The 22,147-nt window shown below is 39.5% G+C and overlaps 1 protein-coding gene across 1 annotated transcript in view; it reads right to left on the reverse strand.

Annotated features, from left to right (window-relative positions):
- DCP2 (decapping protein 2) overlaps window positions 1-22,147 on the reverse strand; it is a 288,102-nt gene that overhangs the window by 155,343 nt on the left and 110,612 nt on the right. The window contains exon 4 of the mRNA XM_067138387.2: window positions 8,620-8,885. Within this exon, the coding sequence (XP_066994488.1) occupies window positions 8,620-8,885 (266 nt within the window). The remainder of the gene's footprint in view (window positions 1-8,619; window positions 8,886-22,147) is intronic.

Raw genomic sequence — 22,147 nt, forward strand, 5'->3', positions numbered from 1 at the left:
ATGTCCAATTAAAAAATAGCATGGAGGTCATGAAAGAAGAAATTAAAACCCAAGTTGCAGCTCTTGTTAAAGATGACTTCAAAGCTGTTCTTCAAATTTCTCAAGAAATTACTAAAGAGGTAGAAGACTTAAGAACTCAGTTTCAAGAATCACATTCACAATGATGCTTTGCCCAGGTTAAGATAGCCTCCATTCAGGAGAATCTTAGAGACACGCTTAAAACTGACATTCAAAGAGTAAATAATGAAGTCAGTCTTATAAAGAGTAAACAAGGAGAGTTTGATAAAAAGTTTTCGTCTCAATTAGATACATATGAGTAACAACACAGTAAAGGTTTCCACCTATTCAATACAAAATATATTCACAATATTTTAAAATTACATGGTACTAGTTTCGACCCATCTAGGGGTCATCATCAGCCACATCAAAGCAAAGATCACTCTTGATGAAATCCTAAGAACATGTTAATTTTTACAGTAAGATTATTATGGAATAACAAGTGAATGTGGTAAATGAAGAGAGATGTTAGTATGGGACAGGTGAGTAATAGCTAATAAATATACAAGGAATATACGTAAGAGGTTTGGAACAAAGTATAAAAAGGGGCTTAGTGTTGTAAAAATTATATAATCATGGAAAACAGTAAGTCCTTATAATGAAGAATGCAATGTGAAATGACACATATAAAATTATATATGGCTTAGGAAGAGTGGAGGTGGTTTAGGAGGGGAAGAGGGCTTAAGGTGGGGTTGAAGGGTGCGGGAGAAAAGGTAATTGTCTCGGAAAAGTACCTTTGATTAAATTTAGGATTGAGTTTTGGTTGGCTGCATTATTGTTTCTGAGGAAAGTGATAAATAGATCGAAGAGTATGTTGGGTTTCTCTGAGATTTCATTGAGATTGTGACTGGCATTAAAGTATTGGTCTAGGTGTATGTAGTAATTTTCCATTATGTCGAGTAAAGGGCCCTTGTTATTATTTATAAGTTTCATATTCCGTATTGATTGGATTCAATGTAATAGACATTACATTAAAGGGCCCTTGTTTGCTAATACGAGGATGTCCATGTCTTGTTCGATATTGGTGAAAGTATGGTTATAATCTTGCATGTGTTGGCCGATGGCTGAAAACTTGTTGTATTTTATTGCGTTAGTGTGCTCGTGGTATCTGATAATGAAGTTTCTACCGGTTTGTCCGATGTAGGTTTTTCCACAGGTGTTACATTTGATCTTATAAACTCCTGAATTTAAAAATCTGCTGGTCCTGTTGATGTGTGAAGTATTGTGTAAAACGTTCATGTTCTTATAGTTGGTTTTGAAGGCTATTTTAACGCCTTGTTTCTTAAAGATATTGGTTAACTTGTAGATATCATTGTTGAACGTGAAGGTGGAAAATGTTAGAGGGTTAGTTGTTTCTTTTTTTAGGGTAGTTTTTGGGCGATATTTATGTTTATTGATTATCCTTTCTATAAAATGGTTGCTGAAGCCGTTGAATTTTGCGATTCCGTGGATTGTGTTGAGTTCGTTCTTTAGATCTTTCTTGGACATAGGTATGATGAAGGCTCGGTGAACTAGGCTGTTGTATGTGGCTCGTTTGTGGGACTGGGAGTGCACTGAATCTTGGCGAATGGTGGAGGCTGTTTGACTGATACCATGGTGTTACGTTGTTACAATGTCCAAGAGTGTTATTCTTTATCAAAATAAAATGTATAATTAATTACCAGATTTGTTCCTTAAAAACCGTAAATACCTATGTAAATGTACACACCAACATGGTAATGGTGATCATGTAAAAATGTAATAATAAGTGGACCATAATAATAATAATAATAATAATAATAATAATAATAATAATAATAATAATAATAATAATAATAATAATAATAATAATAATAATAATAATTTTATCTAAATGAAGTTACTGTGGCTAACCAAAATTAATCATCAGAAGTACTAATAATCATCCACCAAACTCAATAAATGACGATAATAAAATATTTCAGAAGTTACATAAATAAATAAATAAATAAATAAATAAATAAATAAATAAATAAATAAATAAATAAAAAAAATAAGTTACTATTTTAATTAAATTATAATTAATTTTAAAATGCATAATTAATTGCTTTGAGAGATTGATAACATGCCTCCTCATTATATCAGGTTTACATGTTATTTTGGAAGGCCTATGTGATGACTAGACCTGGGATTTTAAGGCAAATGCCTATTTCGTTCCTTACGAGATAACATGATTTTTTTAAAATATGTTGACGTTTCATGACAAATCCCTTACAATTAATGTAGTTTTATGGTGCCCTAAAATGCCTATTTGGACCTTTGGAGCCTATTTTACTATTTTAGTGCCTAAAATTGCCTATTTTCTACATTTAAAATTCAACTTATGTAATTTTTACAATCACACAATGGACATCTCTGGAACGAGCAGAAAAACAGAGGGTGGGTTTTTCACAAAAATGTGCTCTTCCCAGACAACTGTCACCACAGGAATACTAAGTGAAGTTTGGAGGTGAAGGATTAGCTCAGAAGAACAACGAGCAGGTAGTAAAGGACGTACTGTGTCGAGTGACGGGGTGAGGGGGAGGATTATCTAGGAAGAACAATGAGCAGGTAGTAAGAAGGGACATACTGTGTCAAGTTGCCAGTGAAAGAACACCTTTTTAAGTACATATAGTTCATCATGCCTAAAACGAAATCATCTAAGAGTGCGCTTATACAACAATGGCTTGTACAATTTCCACGGATGACTTTTGTTGGAAAGATTATTTTCTGCCAGTACTGCAATAAACAGGTATATGCATATATCTGAAATTTCATATTAATCTTAAAGGAAGGTTTTGATATTGGCTCCTCTAATTAATTGTAGAGACCTAGTCCAGGCGACCTGGGTTCGATTATCAGTACCGGCAGTAATTTAGAAATCTATGAGGTCTGGAACGGTGTTGATCCAGCATCGTGAGGACAATTGAGAAGCTACAGTGGGCAGGGGTCACGGAGGTAAGGCAATACGGCTGAGGGATGTATCGTGCTGACCACATGCCACCCAATATCTGCAGGCCATGAGCTGGGCAGCAACCGTGAAAGCCAAGGCCCTTCGGGGACTGTAGTGTTCTTGTTCTTAATTAACTTTAGAGTAATAATGGCTTAATTTAAATAGTTCAAAATTACAAATTTTATTCAATGCCTCACCTTTTCTATTCCTCATCTTAGTCTCTAATTGACATCACTTTAATGTGTTTTAGATTTCACACGAGAAAAAATGCCACCTTCAGCAGCATGCAGATACTGCCAGTCACAAAGTGAAAGCAGCCATGAAAAGTAATATTAGACAGACTCTGCTCACACAAACTATATCTCCTACAACCCATAACGGTTTCTATGCTGATATGTGTAGAGCCCTAGTTGCACCAAATATCCCCTGGAATACTGTGCATAATCTGGTTTTAAGAGATTTTTTTTTACAGAAATACACCAAGCAGCACATCCCATCAGCATCTACATTAAAGAAAAACTACTTAGATATTTGTTACAATGAGGTCATTTTGTCAATCAGGGAGGATATTGTTGAGTCTTGCATATGGTTGTGTGTGGACGAAACCACCGACTCTGTGGGCAGGTACATTGCTAACCTTATAGTAGGAAATCTGAAACCCAATCAGGCATCTACCGCTCACCTTCTTTGCTCTAAACAGCTTGAGAAAGTCAATAGTCTAAGCATTGCATACCAAGGGGTTGCAACTGTTGTATCCTGGGAGTGTCAATGATTCTAAAGTCCTTCACCTTGTCCCCGATGCTGCTTCCTACATGATTGCCACTGCACCTCTCCTCAAAACTTTCTATCCTTCTTTAATTCATGGTACTTGCATGGCGCATGCATTGCACAGACTCGCAGAAACAGTTAGGGCCGAGTTTCCTGCAGTAAATACTTTCATTTCCACAATGAAGAAAGTGTTCTGTAAGGCTCCATCAAGAATAGCCATCTTTGGAGAGAAACTCCCCTCTATACCCTTCCACCACAGCCAATCATCACCCGTTGGGGTTCCTGGATGGAAGCTGCCGTGTATTATGCAGAACATCTTGAGGAAATCATGACTGTGATAGACAATTTGCCTTTAACGGACAACTCTGCATGTGTGTCGTCTGTCAAAGAGCTGTTAAATGATTGTTCCAGTATTCAGAGAGACATGCGTATATTCAGGCAATTTTTTCATTTCTTCCAGTCACCATTACAAATACGATGGAAAAAAAGAAATAGTCTCAAACAGCAATTTTCTGTAATCGAGGAAGCTGAGAATAACAGACAAGTGCTAGGGTTAAGGTAGGGGATAAAATAAGAGACAAGTGGTCTAATGTATAGCAGAAGAACCCAGGTTATTCAGTGCTGAAAAGGGTACATCAGGTAATGGATTGGGAAACGGTAGACTTACCAAGTGAAATTCCATTGAAAAATGTAGGTAAATTTTCCTATGCCCCTCTAACACCTGTGAGTGTGGAGCGCTCTTCTTCTGCTTTCAAAATGATCTTAACAGACAAAAGACACAGCCTGACTGTGGAAAATTTGGAGAAGATTATTGTTATGTACTGTAAAGCAAACTACGAATGAAAGTACTATAGGACTGTTCCTCACAAATAATAAACACACACTCCATTCGCGTTTACACCATTATTGGATGCCTACAGTGCTGTAATTGTGTACAGTGAATTTGGTATTAAGGTTTTAGATCAGTACTGTTAATGACATATCATATAATCCATAACTCTTTTTGACACATGACTTTTTTATATTTTTGATAAATGTCTTTTTTATTCTGTCTTAATTTAGCAGTTATTTCGGTTAAGAAGAGGGAAACCACGTTTGTTCAAGTAAAAAAGTATCACGTTACAGTTTAAGTGTATATTGTAATATTTTAACGTCCATTTCCTGCCTATCCACACATTTTTAAAACATATTTTAAGTGCCTATTTTCTCTTTTAAAAGCCTATTTACTTGTTTTAAAAGCTTATTTTAGGCGCCTAAAACTAATTTTTTTACAGCGTAAAAACCCAGGTCTAGTGATGACATACAATAATAATAATAATAATAATAATAATAATAATAATAATAATAATAATAATAATAATAATAATAATACCCGTGTGGGGATTTACCGGTTACCTCCATCGGGCGCGTTCCATTGGAATTGGGGAAGCTCGCTGGCTCTGCCGCCAGCAGAGTCAGAGGGTAGTAGGGAAATAAAATACCACTGTGAAAAAAAAACTGGTCCCTTGCCAGGGTTACGGCGAAGACTGGTAAATGACCAGAAGCCAGAAAACATCTTGAGGCAACCTCTAGGGTTAACAACCCTAGTTGTAAAAGGATGGGTACCCGTCCAAAGCAAAGTCAAGTCAAAAAGCATGATGGCACAACATTTCAAGAAACATACCCCAGGGGGTAAATCTTCGGATAAATCCCTCGTCGTGAATGCCATGAGTCGGAGCGTCTCGGTGTACCTCGAAGAGTCAAAAACTCAGGCCAAAATCTAAAACCTTTCTAGCAACTTTTAACATAAATTCACTTACACAAACTGGCAAGCTGAAAACCCTCACCAAAGCTCTTCACGAAAATCAGATATCCATAATGGCCCTACAGGAAACAAGGTACCCAGATGAAGAGATTTTTTAATCCGAAGGCTACCGATTTTTCAAGAGCAAAGAGCAAAGAGGAATCCTCAATGGAGCTGTGATGCTTGGAACCGCGTTTGCTGTTAGAACCAAGATCCTTAAATCGGTTGCAAATTTCGAACCTGTGAATGACTCACAAATGCGCGAACAAAACCTACGCCCTAGTTAACGCACATGCTCCTACAAACGATAAGAACAAGTCTGATCCAGACGAAGTTGATAACTTCTGGGACCTACTAGATGAAAAATTAAACAAAATCCCCAAACACCATGTCAAGCTTCTTTTGGGTGACCTCAATGCCCAACTAGGTCGTGAACAGAAGTACAAGAAAGTTATAGGAAATTACCCTGCTCACAAAAGAACCAATCCCAACGGCAAAAGACTGGTGTCCATTTGCGAAAATCACAACCTGCAGGTCATGTCGACCCACTTTCGCCATCTACCCAGAAAGCAAATGACTTGGCGTTCTCCCGTCCAAGCTCTCGGAGAGTTCCAAATTGATCACGTTGCAATCTCCAGGAGACAGGCATCTACAGTACAACGTGTATGGCAGCAGTGGTCAAATGAAGGTACCCACACTCGTAGACCTGGCACAGGCCCAGCGCGACAGACAACTGTGAGAGAGGATCGCCGCATCATTCGAATGGCCTGGATGGAACCCCATGCAACGGCAGCGCAATTTTGAGCAGCTGTAGCACCCCACATTACACAACAAACCGTTGGTAATCGCCTGCATGCAGCTGGCTTACAAGCCCATTTCCCTGTAGAAGGTGTACCATTGACCCCACAACAGCAACGTGTAAGGCTGCCCTGGTGTCGAGAAAGATCGACGTGGGTCGACGAATGGCATAGGGTCGTCTTTAGTGATGAATCGCGCTTCTGTCTTGCCTGCAGTGATCGCCGGAATCATGTGCGCCGACGTACTGGGAGAGGAGCCGTCCAAATCTTATTGTCGAGAGGCACACAGGGCCAACACCAAGCATTATGGTCTGGGGAGCTATTGGCTTTAATGTGAAATCACAATTAGTGCTTGTTGAGGGCACTATGACTGCTCGACAGTACGTTGATAGGGTACTCAATCCAGTGGTTGTCCCTATGATGGCGAACATTGCTAATGGGATGTTTCAACAGGACAATACGCGGGTTCACACTGCACGCATCTCCAGAGAAGTTCTCCTCGACGTCACAACGTTAGAATGGCCCGCCTATTGAGCACGTGTGGGACATGATGGGTCGACAACTGGCCAACCGTCCTCAGCCACCCACAACTCTGGAACAACTGACCCATGCAGTGCAGCAAGCATGGGCCACAATTCCTCAGGAAGCGATCCAGGTCCTTATTGACTCCATGCCTCGACGAATTCATCAATGTATTGCAGCTCGTGGTTGGCACATCCTGTATTGGTTGTTGTCCAAACTTACGATCAGAGGGACCTGCAAGTGTAATCATTGAAGCACAACCGAACACTCGCCCTGCATGTTCAATTGCTGCAATGTAGCACCACTCTTTCTGGGTGTTGCAATTTCCATTTTCTTCAGTGTAATTGTGTTGGTATAGTATGTATTCAAAATCAAGTCAAAGGGACGGTGGAGAAGGATAAGAAAGGAACGCACAACAGGACAAACACAATGGCAGGTCAGTGTGGAAAGAGGGAGCAACAGAAATAGGAGACAAGGATAAACAAGGAACACAAAAGGACAAGGACAATCTCCACCTCATCAGGCGAGTTGGCCATGCAGTTAGGGGCGCGCAGCTGTGAGCTTGCATCCAGGAGGTAGTGGGTTCGAGCCCCACTGTCGGCAGCCCTGAAGATGGTTTTCCGTGGTTTTCCATTTTTACACCAGACAAATGCTGGGGCTGTGTCTTAATTAAGGCCACGGCCGCTTCCTTCCCACTCCTAAGCCTTTCCTATCCCATTGTCACCATAAGACCTATCTATGTCGGTGTGACATAAAACAAATTGTAAAAAGGAAATCTCTACTCTTCATACACAGTCATCTTCAAATAGATACGCTCTCTCTTCATCAACCCCAGTTCTTCTACATCCATCTCTTCTCAGCCCCTGAGGAGCTTGTTGTGTACTATCACCTGCCACACACTGTTTATAATATTCCTGAAGATTAAAAACATGTTGACCGAGCTCGTTGGCCCCAGTCGCTTAAGTGCGGCCAGTATCCAGTATTCGGGAGATAGTAGGTTCGAACCCTACTGTTGGCAGCCCTGAAGATGTTTTTCCGTGGTTTCCCATTTTCACACCAGGCAAATGCTGGGGCTGTACCTTAATTAAGGCCACGGCTGCTTCCTTCCCAGTCCTAGCCCTTTCCTGTCCAATCGTTGCCGTAAGACATATCTGTTTAAATTTAAATCTAAGAATTTCATTTTTGTCCGTATTGAACTGAGAATGGAAGATAGGAAACTTAAAAGGGTCCACCTTTTCAATACTTGTATTTGTATTGAAAAGGTAGACCCTTTTAAGTTTCCTATCTTCCAGACATATCTGTGTCGGTGCTACGTAAAACCAATAGCAAAAAAAAAAAAAAAAGTTGATGAACGGAGGTTGCTGTGTGGATGCAAAAAAATGATGTTATCTTCTCGCATAATTCACTAATATTTGTAGGTGGGTCATCTGTCTTGAAAACTGATTCTTTCAACATGCCACATATGTGGGCATCTGGGGCCATGACATCCGAGGAGCAAGAAAGGAACGGGAATAAAGTTCCAAGAATAATTAAGGCAATCTAAGTGCCGTGGAACGGGCTTCAATGTGCCAATGAAAATAACATTTTTATCACACAATTTAATTAGTCTGGCATTACACTGTCAAGGGGCAAAACAGCACATTTATCATCAGCCTGTTACTAGGATGTTTTGTGTGCATGTATGTAAGCAGAGTTAGAATTCTTCTACGTTTCAATAATAATAAAAGACACATACAACTTACTTTATAAAAGGAACAACCATAAAGAAAGAATTAGGTCCAACTCCCATTTTCATTTTGGGAGTCATATCCTTCTTGCTGGAAGGAAGATCAGCAACAGTAAACCATTCCACGCTCTTGATTTCGTTTCGAGTACGAGGCTGGAATTTGGTATCCCTCTGAATACCCGTGATAATATACAAACGTATCAATTGGTCATTAATAATTGATTCAATGTACTCATTTTTATCTATTAGTTTACTAATGTCAAAACCAGTCTCTTCCAAAACCTGAAAACAAAGAGAATGTCCCTAGATATAAAATTGACCACAACACATTAAGAAATAGGATACAATAAAAAAAAATGTCATATTTCCACTTGTAAGGTTGTTTGTATAAATTATTAATCTTTTCAACTGTGTATGAAAATACATATCTGTAGGTATAACTAACCAGGATTGAAATGACGACAGATTCAAGGGATGATGTAGCACTTTATTTAAGAATATATAACCCCTCCAAAATCTATATTGAGTTCCTACAATCCCCCAAAGATCTGTTTTGATAATGAGGTATCTCCTCTACGTCACCGATAACATCTTCCAATACAAGACATATGTGCAATGAGATACAGTTGAACCTGAGTTATACGTATGTCAAGGTGAAGAGCAGATTATATATATAACTAAGAATTACTTACAAATCAGATTAAGATATATCATATAATTATTGAAATAATTTTCTCTATTTTCAGGAATAAGAATAAAGACAGATTACTTCAGAGATATATGAGTTAACAATACAGTTTGTTCTGATGATTCCTTTAATATATCAGGTTTGCAATATTATTAATCAACATTGTTAATTTTTCACCCAATTAATAAAATAGGGCATAAATAGAGTTCTTTTACAAATGACTGTGCAAAGTGTGGAACAAGCAATTCCTAAATCTTCCGCTGTTTCAATTTTAATAATAATAATAATAATAATAATAATAATAATAATAATAATAATAATAATAATAATAATATACATTATCATTATAGATTGTATGCCTTTCAGAGATCAGTCTGCAAGCCTCTGTGAATTTACTAGACGTCGCCACAATCCTCTATTTGCAACTAGTGCTGTGGCCTCATTAGAGTTCTATACCTCTTATCTTTAAATCGTTAGAAACTGAGTCTAACCACCATCGTCTCGGTCTACCTCTACTTCTCTTACCCCCCATAACAGAGTCCATCATTCTCATAGGTAACCTATCCTCCTCCATTCACCTCACACGACCCCACCACCGAAGCCGGTTTATGCGTACATTTCGTTCATTCCTAAATTAGCCTTTATCTGTTCATTCCGAGTACCCTCCTGCCATTGTTCCTCCTGTTTGTACCAGCAATCATACTCGCTACTTTCATGCCTGTTACTTCTAACTTATCAATAAGATATCCTGAGTCCACCCAGCTTTCGCTCCCATAAAGCAAAGTTGGTCTGAAATCAGACCGATGTAAAGATAGTTTTGTCTGGGAGCTGACTTCCTTCCTGCAGAATACTGTTGATCGCAACTGCGAGCTCACTGCATTAGTTTACTACACCTTGATTCAATCTCACTTACTATATTACCATTCTGGGAGAATACACAACCTAAATACTTGAAATTATCTACCTGTTCTAGTTTTGCATCACCAATTTGACATTCAATTCTGTTGAATTTCTTACCTACTGACATCAATTCAGTCTTCGAAAGGCTAATTTTCATACCATACTCATTGCACCTATTTTCAAGTTCCAAGATATTAGACTGCAGGCTTTCGGCACAGTCTGCCATTACGACCAAGTCGTCAGCATAGGCCAGACTGCTTACTACATTTCCACCTAATTGAATCCCTCCCTGCCATTTTATACCTTTCAATAGATGATCCATGTAAATTACAAACAGCAGACAATTCATGTAAACTATGAACAACAAAGGTGAAATATTATAGCCTTGACTAACCCCTGTAAGTACCCTGAACCAAGAACTAATTCTACCGTCTGCGGCCAGTATCCAGTATTCGGGAGATAGTAGGTTCGAACCCCACTGTCGGCAGCCCTGAAGATGGTTTTCCGTGGTTTCCCATTTTCACACCAGGCAAATGCTGGGGCTGTACTTTAATTAAGGCCACGGCCGCTTCCTTCCCACTCCTAGCCCTCTCCTGTCCCATCGTCGCCATAAGACCTATCCGTGTCGGTGCGACGTAAAAAAAAAAAAAAAAATCTACCGTCAATTCTTACTGAAGCCCAACTATCAACATAAATGCCTTTGACTGATTTTAATAATCTACCCTTAATTCCATAATCCCCCAATATAGTGAACATCTTTTCCCTTGGTACCCTGTCATATGCTTTCTCTAGATCTATGGAACATAAACACAACTGCCTATTCCTCTCGTAGCATTTTTCAATTACCTGGCGCGTACTGAAAATCTGATCTTGACAGCTTCTCTGTGGTCTGAAACCACACTGGTTTTCATCCAACTTCCTCTCAACGACTGACTGCACCTTCCCTTCCAGGATGCCAGTGAATACTTTGCCTGGTATGCTAATCAGTGAGATACCTCGATAGTTGTTGCAATCCTTCCTATTCCCTTGCTTATAGATAGGTGCAATTACTGCTTTTGTCCAATCTGAAGGTACCTTACCAACATTCCATGCTAATCTAACTACTCTATGAAGCTATTTCATCCCTGCCTTCCCACTATACTTCACCATTTCAGGTCTAATTTCAACTATTCCTGCTGCTTTATGACAATGGAGTTTATTTACCATCCTTTCCTCTTCCTCAATTGTAATTTCACCATCATCATTTTCCTCCTCCCCATGAGCTTGACTGTTCGCAACACCACCAGGAAGATTACTTTTTTACGTTGAGAAGATATTCAAAATATTCCTCCACCCCTTCAGTGAATCCCTGAAATCTATTATGAGTTCACTTGAATTACTCAAAACACTGTTCATTTCCTTCTTCCCTCCCTTCCTAAGATTCTTTATTACTGTCCAGAAAGGTTTCCGTGCTGCTTGACCTAGCCTTTCCAGGTTATTACCAAAATCTTCCCACGACTTCTTTTTGGATGCAACAACTATTTGTTTCGCTGTTTCTTTCATCTACGTACAATAATAATAATAATAATAATAATAATAATAATAATAATAATAATAATAATAATAATAATAATAATAATAATAATTTGCTTTACGTTCCACTAACTACTTTTACAATTGTTGGAGATGCCGAGGTGCTGGAATTTAGTCCTGCAGGAGTTCTTATGCGTGCCAGTAAATCTACCGACACGAGGGTGACGTATTTGAACACTTTCAAATACCACCAGACTGAGCCAGGATCGAACCTGCCAAGTTGGGGTCAGAAGGCCAGCGCCTCAACGGTCTGAGCCACTCAGTCTCGTAATTTTAATTTGATATGGATTACTGTCCACTTCTCGTAACTTTTTCTCTCTCTCTTCTCCATGGCCGACTGACAGTAACATACAATTTTTACTTATAGAATTGCAGTTTCTATTACTCAATACGACAAATGTCAGATGTCTGCATCATTTTAATGCGTCTCGTTTAAACAATCTGCTAAAGTAAAAATGGAAATGTCCTTTGTCCCAAACACGGGTCTCATAATTGTTTCACTGTAGCTTTATGCCACACGGTCACCTCCTACGACCTTCACTATACCATACCACTACACCCTCCGATATCCGCAGCTAACAATGCCGGCTATAATGGTCGCATTTCTATCTCAACTACATTTCAGTAACATCAGAAAATTCATATGTCTATGGCATTATCTGGACTTATAACATGCAAATCAACTGTATTTCACAAACATGCGTCAGGCTCATGATATTTCTCTAGTTAAAAGCCATGCGGTCACTTCCTATGACTTACATACACTAACGCACTGTATCTCTCCGACATCTGGAGCTTACAATTGGTAGGTAAAATAGGTCCACCTATTCAATACCACACTAATAAAACTATATCTGGTCAAAAATCAGTTACACTGTCATATAATTAGTACATGGGACAAAACTGGTCGGCATCATTTTAATGTGTCTTGTTTAAATACCCACCTGCATAAGCAGAAATATATCAGGAAGAAGAAAAATGAAAATTTTCTATGTCCCGATCACGTATCTCATAATGTCCCAGGAGTGTCTACCTGGCGTGAAAATGGGAAATCATGGAAAATCATTTTTAGGACTGCCGACAGTGGGGTTCGAACCCACTGTCTCCCAGATGCAAACTTACAGCTGAGTGGCCCTTAACGCATGGCGAACTCTACCAGTGGAAAGACAAGAAAGAACAGTAAAAATTGAGGGTATCGGGAAGGAAATTCGGTTGGAAAAGCTTTACAACCGAATGAAAAGGGATAAATGTAGATGGTTTGGACATGTTAAGAGGATGGAATAGGAAGGGATACCAAAGCAAATGATGGTTTTGCTATTTGGTTTACGTCGCATCAACACAGATAGGTCTTATGGCGACGATGGGCTAGGGAAGGCCTAGGAGTGGGAAGGAAGTAGCTGAGGCCTTAATTAAGGTACAGCCCCAGCATTTGCCTGGTGTGAAAACCATCTTCAGGGCTGCCAACAGTGGGATTCGACCCCAGTATCTGCCGGATGCAAGCTCACAGCTGCACGACTAACTGTACGGCCAACTCGCCCGGTGCAAATGATGGAGACCCTGACTAAGGTGGTTTGAAAAAATCATGAATACAGTAGTATAATGAGAAGAAATGTGGACTGGAATACAGCTAAGAAAAAACAATGGTGGTTGGATAAAAGAAGCTGGAAAGGTGCCACAAACATCCCAAACCGGTGAGAGCCGGCCAAGGGAAATGGATGATGATGACTGACTACTTTTTACACTGACTGGCCAAAAAAAAAAAAAAAGCCACTTTCTTTAAATTTTTATTTTACTATTAGGATCTTTTTCTTCTTCTTCTTCTTCTTCTTCCACTACTTTTCTCACACCAATGGGGTCACACGTGGATTTGGCCATGTTTTACGGCTCGATGCCGTTCCCTACGCCGACGCTCTCTGGAGGGTACTAATCACTATTGTGGGTTTCTATGGTGGCTGGTAGTGAGGGGTGTTGTTAGAATATGAGGAAGGAAGTTTTGGTACAAACACAAACACCATCCACGAGTCAGAAGAATTAATCAGACCCGGCCGGTATTTGAACCCGGGATCCTCTGAACTGAAGGTCTTAACCAGTATTGCCAACCATAGCAGAATTCCACTACACATAGTGGAATTCGAACCTTGGTGAGAGAAAGAGAAGGAAAAATGTTGAAAAAGTAGCGACTTTTTGAAATTGGTCAATTTTTAGGAATTTTTTGTGTAAGTGATTAAAATAAGCTTTGTTTTTGCCACAGCATGCAAGCTGAGTAATCCAATAATGAAACAACGTTTGTGCCAGCTGACAATGTGCAATATATAATGATGACTAATGATTATTCCTTCTTTTTGTCCCGTCTCTCTTTCGAGCCCTCTTGCTACAACATCTTGCATTATATTATGCAAGATACAAACTCAGCAAGTATAAAATATGTCAATGATTCATGCTGAAATCAGGTTCTTACCCACACACAAGTGATTGCTCAATTTTACACATGGGAGGCTAGGGGGCACCAGATCCATAGTAGACTATATCTTAACAGACTTCGAATTCAGGAAATCTTTTAGGAACGTATGGGTTTTTCAGGGAGTTCTTGATGACACAGACCACTATCTGATCTGTAGTGAAGTAAGAATCTCTAGACCTAGGATAGAGAAAGTGAAATCTGTCTGCAAAAGAATAAGGGTAGAAAATCTCCAGGACGAGGAAATTAGACAGAAGTACATGGGTATTATTAACGAGAAGTTTTGAACAGTAGACAGTAAGCAGGTTCAGGATATAGAAAGAGAATGGGTGGCATACAGGGATGCTGTAGTAGAAACAGCAAGGGAATGCCTAGGAACAACTGTGTGTAAGATGGCAAAAAGCGAAGATCTTGATGGAATAATGGAGAGCACTTTGTAAACTTAAAAAGAAGGCTTATCAGAAATGGCTCCAAACAAGGGCTGATGCTGACAGGGATTTATACATAGATGAAAGAAGCAGAGAAAAAGAAATAGTTGCTGAATCCAAAAAGAAGTTGTGGAAAGATTTTGGTAATAACCTGGAAAAGTTAGGTCAAGCAACAGGGAAACCTTTCTGGACAGTAATAAAGAATCTTAGGCAGGACGGGAAATAGAAGATGAACAGTGTTCTGAGTAATTCAGGTGAACTCATAATAGATCCCAGGGAATCACTGGAGAGGTGGAGGGAATATTTTGAACATCATCTCAACGTAAAAGGAAATCTTCCTGGTGGTGTTGCGAATAGCCAAGCTCATGGGGAGGAGGAAAATTATGTTGGTGAAATTATGCTTCGGGAAGTGGAAAGGATGGTAAATGAACTCTACTGTCATAAAGCAGCAGGAATAGATGAAATTACACCTGAAATAGTGAAGTATAGCGGGAAGGCAGGGATGAAATGGCTTCGTGGAGTAGTAAGATTAGCATGGAGATTGGACAAAAGCAGTAATTGCACCTATTTATAAGCAAGGGAACAGGAAGGATTGGAACAACTATCGAGGTATCTCATTGATTAGTATACCAGGCAAAGTATTCACTGGCATCTTGAAAGGGAGGGTGTCATCAGAGGTTGAGAAGAAGTTGGACGAAAACCAGTGTGATTTCAGACCACAGAAAGGCTGTCAGGATCAGAGTTTCAGTATGCACCAGGTAACTGAAAAATGCTACGAAAGCAATAGGCAGTTGTGTTTATGTTCCATAGATCTAGAGAAAGCATGTGACAGGGTACCGTGGAAAAAGACGTTCACCATACTGGGGGACTATGGGATTAAGGGTAGATTATTAAAATCAATCAAAGGCATTTATGCTGACAATTGGGCTTCAGCGAGAATTTATGGTAGAATGAGTTCTTGGTTCAGAGTACTTACAGGGGTTAGTCAAGGCTATAATATTTCACCTTTGTTGTTCATAGTTTACATAGATCGTCTGCTGAAAGGTATCAAGTGGCAGGGAGGGATTCAGTTAGAGGGAAATGTAGTCAGCCGCCTGGCCTCTGCCGACGACTTGGTCTTAATGCCAGATTGTGCTGAAAGCCTGCAGTCTAATATCTTGCAACTTGAAAATAGGTGCAATGAGTATGGTATGAAAATTAGCCTTTTGAAGACTAAATTGATGTCAACAGGTAAGAAATTCAATGGAATTGAATGTCAGATTTGTGATATGGAACAGGTAGATAATTTCAAGTATTTAAGATGTGTGTTCTATCAGGATGGTAATATAGTAAGCGAGATTGGATCAAGGTGCAGTTAAAACAATGCAGTGAGCTCGCTGTCACGATCAACAGTATTCTGTAAGAAGGAAGTCAGTTCCCGGATGAAACTATCTTTACATCGGTCTGTTTCCAGATCAACTTTGCTTTATGGGAGCGAAAACTGGTTGGACTCAGAATATCTTATTTATAAGTTAGAAATAACAGACATGAAAGTAGCGTGAATGATTGCGGGTACAAACAGGGGGGAACAACAGCAGGAGGGTACTCAGAATGAGAAGATAGAGGCTAAGTTAGGAATGAACCCGATGGATGAATCTGTACACATAAACCGGCTTCGGTGGTGGGGTCATATGATGCGAATGGAGGAGGGTGGGTTACCTAGGGGAATAATGGACTCTGTTATGGAGGGTAAGAGAAATAGAGGGAGACCAAGACGACGATGGTTAGACTCAGTTACTAATGATTTAAAAATAAGAGGTATAGAACTAAATGATGCCACAGCACTGGTTACAAATAGAGAATTGCGGCAACGTTTAATAAATTCACAGAGGCTTGCAGACTGAACGCTGAAAGGCATAACTGTCTATAATGATGATATATGTATCTTGAAGCTATTCAAATACTTTTTAATGCCTAATGCCTACAGACACACTCCCCTTTAATTCCCATTTTAGTAAAGTAATTAAATAGAAAAATTTTAAAACACCTTCCTGTTTTCCTTGCAGATTTTCAAAACATAGAAGGAAGATATTTCTGCTACAGTAGCTGAGATAAGATTTAGTCTTTTGGTGGCTGCTAAAAACTGTACTTCAGTCTAATTCAACACATTGTAGAGCTGTCAAAATTGAACTTTAAGGATTCAGTTACTGCCAGCAGTATTCAGCCAAGTCACATAAAATGTGCAAGTATTGTTCAGAATGTTCTTTCAGCAAAAATCTCGGATGATTTAATCATGGAACTTAAAGACTGTGAATTTTCTATCCTTGTGGATGAGAGTACATACAGACTCTTCTGTCTTTTAGTAAGGTATCTCTATAAAGAGGAAATTAAAACACAGCTTCTTGATCTAGTTCCAATTGGTAGCGAGGAAGGTACTGCAGTGGATCTTTACAACTTATTCAAAGGTTCCGTTGCTAAATATGACATGAACTTGGACAATGTAGTAGGTCTCTGTTCAGATAATGCCAATGTTATGGTAGGAAGCAAGGAATCATTAAGAATGCATCTACTTCAGGATAATCCACAAGTACTTGTTAATAGATGTGTGCGTCATCTAGCATTCAGTGGTGGTAGCAGAATCACAGGAGTGGAAGTCTTGCTGAAAAATATTTCAAGTTACTTTTCTCGTTCTTCTAAACGACAGAGTATTCTAGAAGAATTCCAGACATTTATGCAAGCTTCAAGATTGAAATGATAAGCCCTAGTCAAACAAAATGGTTGACCTTATCCAGAGGTGTGAACCGTGTTACTGTTCAGTGGAACGTGCTTTGTGAAATGTTCAGAGAGGCATCTTTTGAGGACAAAAATCCTGGAGCTAATATGATTTTTTAGACCTAAACAACCCATATCTGAAGGGATAACTTCACTTTTTGAATAATGTCCTATCATTATTTAATCAGTTCAATGCAATGTTTCAGTCTCAAAAGGTTCTGATACAACATTTGTATCAGGAAAGTACATTTGTTAGACTATTGGCTGAGAATTTTGTGAAACCATCATGCTTCTGTGATAAGAGTTTAGACCAGCTAAATGTTACAGATCCGTGATGTTCTTCCCATAGAGGAAGTTAATGTAGGAGAAAATACTATGAATGTGTTGTTGCAGTGTAGTACTGGGGATAAAGAGCAGTTCAAACTTATGTATTAAGTTTTACCAGAAGTGTGTCATTGAATTGTGTAAAAGAATGCCAGCTTATTTATGAGTATGTTGTTTGTGATTCCAGACAATGCCTTGTCCCATAAATCTACCAAAATTTACAATATAACTGAACTAGCGAAGACATACAACAAAAAAAGTAGAACCCCAATAGGTCCAAAAATATTTCAACACTCTAAATGTATATTTTTCTGACAAAGAAAAAATGGAGCTGTTGATTCAAATGGTGGTGTTAGTTTTTGGTGTGCTGTAAAGAAAATCAAAACGTTTGAAGGCATTTATCCTTTTCAAAATATTACCAAATTGGCTAAAATAATTCTTACTCTTCCACATGGAAATGCAGATGTGGAAAGGGTATTTTCCATGATGTGTGACAAAAACTTAAAAAAAAAAAAAAAGAGAGGCTAAAACCTCAGACCCTTTGTGACTTATTCATAATCATCATTTTTAAGTTCCAGTTTCCCGGGTTCTGTTGGCGAGCCTCTTCCATTCTGTCTTATTGAGATACGTTCCGTTGTTAATGATGTCCTCAACTGTCCTTCCCCGATCTACAATGTCCATCTTTACGACATCCATCCAGTGGGTTCTTGGTCCTCCCACCATCTGTTTCCCTGCCACATCTCTCTCCAAGTTAACATATGCTGGCCTTGTTGGATCCATCCTCATTACATGCCCAAACCACCTAAGTCTGGACATGCTGACCAGATCTAACTGATGTAACAATCCCAGCTTCTTTCCTAACTACATCATTCCTTAACTTGTCCAGTTTGATTTTTTGAATTGTGGACCTAAGGAACTTTATCTCGGATGCCTGCATCCTTGATGAGTCTTTTTTAATGAGGGTGCACGTTTCAATACCATAGGTTAAGACTGGTATGAAGTACTGATTGAACATCATCACCAGCTTTGACTTTGTTGGTACTTTGGGATCCTAGAGGAGTGATCGTACTTGTTGGTAAAAGTGAGAGCTCTTCTGCACTCTATTTGCCACCTCCTTTGTGGCTAGTGTATCTGGAGATATTACACTGCTGAGGTATGTAAAGCTTTCCACACTTTCTAGAGAATGGTTTCCCGGCATGATGTTCGCTGGTCATCCCGCTCGGTTATTGCCATCACAACTGTTTTGAGTTTGCTTATCTTGAGATTGAACTCCTGGAACTTAACTTTCCATTCATTGAGTCTCGACTGTACTTCTTCCTCAGTTTCTCCCCAGATCATGACATCATCAGCGAAGGCCATTGCATTTAGTTCACCAGAGGTTTTCTTGATGTTCTTCATTATGTCATTCATGATGGTGATAAAACAATAATGGGGATAGTGCACTGCCTTGTTGGACTCCACTTTCGGTCTTGAACCAGGATGTATGTCTGTGTCACCCAATCACACACAGCTGGTATAGTTCTTGTACAGCATCTGAACTTTCCTCACCAGTCCCTCTGGCACATTCCTTTTTCTCAGGCTTTTCCATATCTTCTCTCTTGCAATGCTGTCATATGCTTTCTCAATGTCAAAGAAAACCATAAACAGATCTTTGCCTTTTTCCCAATATTTTTCCATTAACATCCCGGATCTATGGAGTAACGGAGTCCCACTCCCATTTGACAGGCGAGGGACTCCTTGGAAACAACTTGGCAAACAAATGGAATTCGATGGGGAGCTATCAATATAAACGGGGCTAATGGAAGAAAGAAAGTAGAACTGGCTGAGTCAGCTAAGAGAATGCATCTGGATGTGCTAAGAGTACGTGATATTCGGGTAAGGGGAGATAACGAGGAAGAGATAGGAGATTATAAAGTGTACTTGACGGGTGCTAGAAAGGGAAGGGCAGAGTATGGGATAGGGCTGTTTATCAGGAATACCATTGCACGCAACATAGTTTCTGTTAGGCACGTCAATGAGCGAATGATGTGGGTAGATTTGTCAGTTGGAGGAATTAGGATGAGAATTGTCTCAGTGTATTCACCATGTGAGGGTGCAGATGAGGATGAATGTGATAAGTTTTATGAAGCATTGAGTGACATCGTGGTCAGGGTCAACAGCAAAGATAGAATAGTGCTAATGGGCGATTTCAATGCGAGAGTTGGAAATAGAACTGAAGGATACGAAAGGGTGATTGGTAAATGTGGGGAAGATATGGAAGCTAATGGAAGCGTTTGCTGGACTTCTGTGCTAATATGGATTTAGCAGTTACGAATATATTCTTCAGGCATAAGGCTATTCACCACAACACATGGGAGGCTAGGGGGTACCAGATCCATAATAGACTATATCTAACCGACTAACGAGAAGTTTCGAACAGTGGAGAGTAAGCAGGTTAGGATATAGAAAGAGAATGGGTGGCATACAGGGATGCTGTAGTAGAAACAGCAAGGGAATGCCTAGGAACAACTGTGTGTAAAGATGGGAAAAGGCGAACATCTTGGTGGAATGATTAAGTAAGAGCAGCTTGTAAACGTAAAAAGAAGGCTTATCAGAAATGGCTCCAAACAAGGGCTGATGCTGACAGGGATTTATACATAGATGAAAGAAGCAGAGAAAAAGAAATAGTTGCTGAATCCAAAAAGAAGTTGTGGAAAGATTTTGGTAATAACCTGGAAAGGTTAGGTCAAGCAACAGGGAAACCTTTCTGGACAGTAATAAAGAATCTTAGGCAGGACGGGAAATAGAAGATGAACAGTGTTCTGAGTAATTCAGGTGAACTCATAATAGATCCCAGGGAATCACTGGAGAGGTGGAGGGAATATTTTGAACATCATCTCAACGTAAAAGGAAATCTTCCTGGTGGTGTTGCGAACAGCCAAGCTCATGGGGAGGAGGAAAATTATGTTGGTGAAATTATGCTTCGGGAAGTGGAAAGGATGGTAAATGAACTCTACTGTCATAAAGCAGCAGGAATAGATGAAATTACACCTGAAATAGTGAAGTATAGCGGGAAGGCAGGGATGAAATGGCTTCATGGAGTAGTAAGATTAGCATGGAGATTGGACAAAAGCAGTAATTGCACCTATTTATAAGCAAGGGAACAGGAAGGATTGGAACAACTATTGAGGTATCTCATTGATTAGTATACCAGGCAAAGTATTCACTGGCATCTTGGAAGGGAGGGTGTGATCGGTGGTTGAGAGGAAGTTGGACGAAAACCAGTGTGATTTCAGACCACAGAAAGGTTGTCAGGATCAGAATTTCAGTATGCACCAGGTAATTGAAAAATGCTACGAAAGCAATAGGCAGTTGTGTTTATGTTCCATAGATCTAGAGAAAGCATGTGACAGGGTACCGTGGAAAAAGACGTTCACCATACTGGGGGACTATGGGATTAAGGGTAGATTATTAAAATCAATCAAAGGCATTTATGCTGACAATTGGGCTTCAGCAAGAATTTATCGTAGAATGAGTTCTTGGTTCAGGGTACTTACAGGGGTTAGTCAAGGCTATAATATTTCACCTTTGTTGTTCATAGTTTACATGGATCGTCTGCTGAAAGGTATCAAGTAGCAGGGAGGGATTCAGTTAGAGGGAAATGTAGTCAGCAGTCTGGCCACTGCCGACGACTTGGTCTTAATGCCAGATTGTGCTGAAAGCCTGCAGTCTAATATCTTGCAACTTGAAAATAGGTGCAATGAGTATGGTATGAAAATTAGCCTTTCGAATACTAAATTGATGTCAATAGGTAAGAAATTCAATGGAATTGAATGTCAGATTTGTGATATGGAACAGGTAGATAATTTCAAGTATTTAAGATGTGTGTTCTATCAGGACGGTAATATAGTAAGCGAGATTGGATCAAGGTGCAGTTAAAACAATGCAGTGAGCTCGCTGTCACGATCAACAGTATTCTGTAAGAAGGAAGTCAGTTCCCGGTCTGTTTCCAGGCCAACTTTGCTTTATGGGAGCAAAAGCTGGGTGGACTCAGGATATCTTATTCATAAGTTAGAAGTAACAGACATGAAAGTAGCGTGAATTATTGCTGGTACAAACAGGTGGGAACAATTGCAGGAGGGTACTCAGAATGAGGAGATAAAGGCTAATTTAGGAATTAACTCAATGGATGAAGCTGTACGCATAAACTGGCTTCAGTAGTAGGGTCATGAGAGGTGAATGGAGTGGATAGGCTACCTAGGAGAATAATGGACTCTGTTATGCAGGGTAAGCGAAGTAGAGGGAGACCAAGATGATGATGGTTAGACTCAGTTTCTAATGATTTAAATATATGAGGTAAAGAACTAAATGAGGCCACAGCACTAGTTGCAATTCGAGGATTGTGGTGACGTTTAGTAAATTCACAGAGGCTTGCAGGCTGAAA

This window comes from Anabrus simplex, chromosome 1, assembly GCF_040414725.1.
Source record: "Anabrus simplex isolate iqAnaSimp1 chromosome 1, ASM4041472v1, whole genome shotgun sequence".
NCBI lineage: Eukaryota > Metazoa > Arthropoda > Insecta > Orthoptera > Tettigoniidae > Anabrus > Anabrus simplex.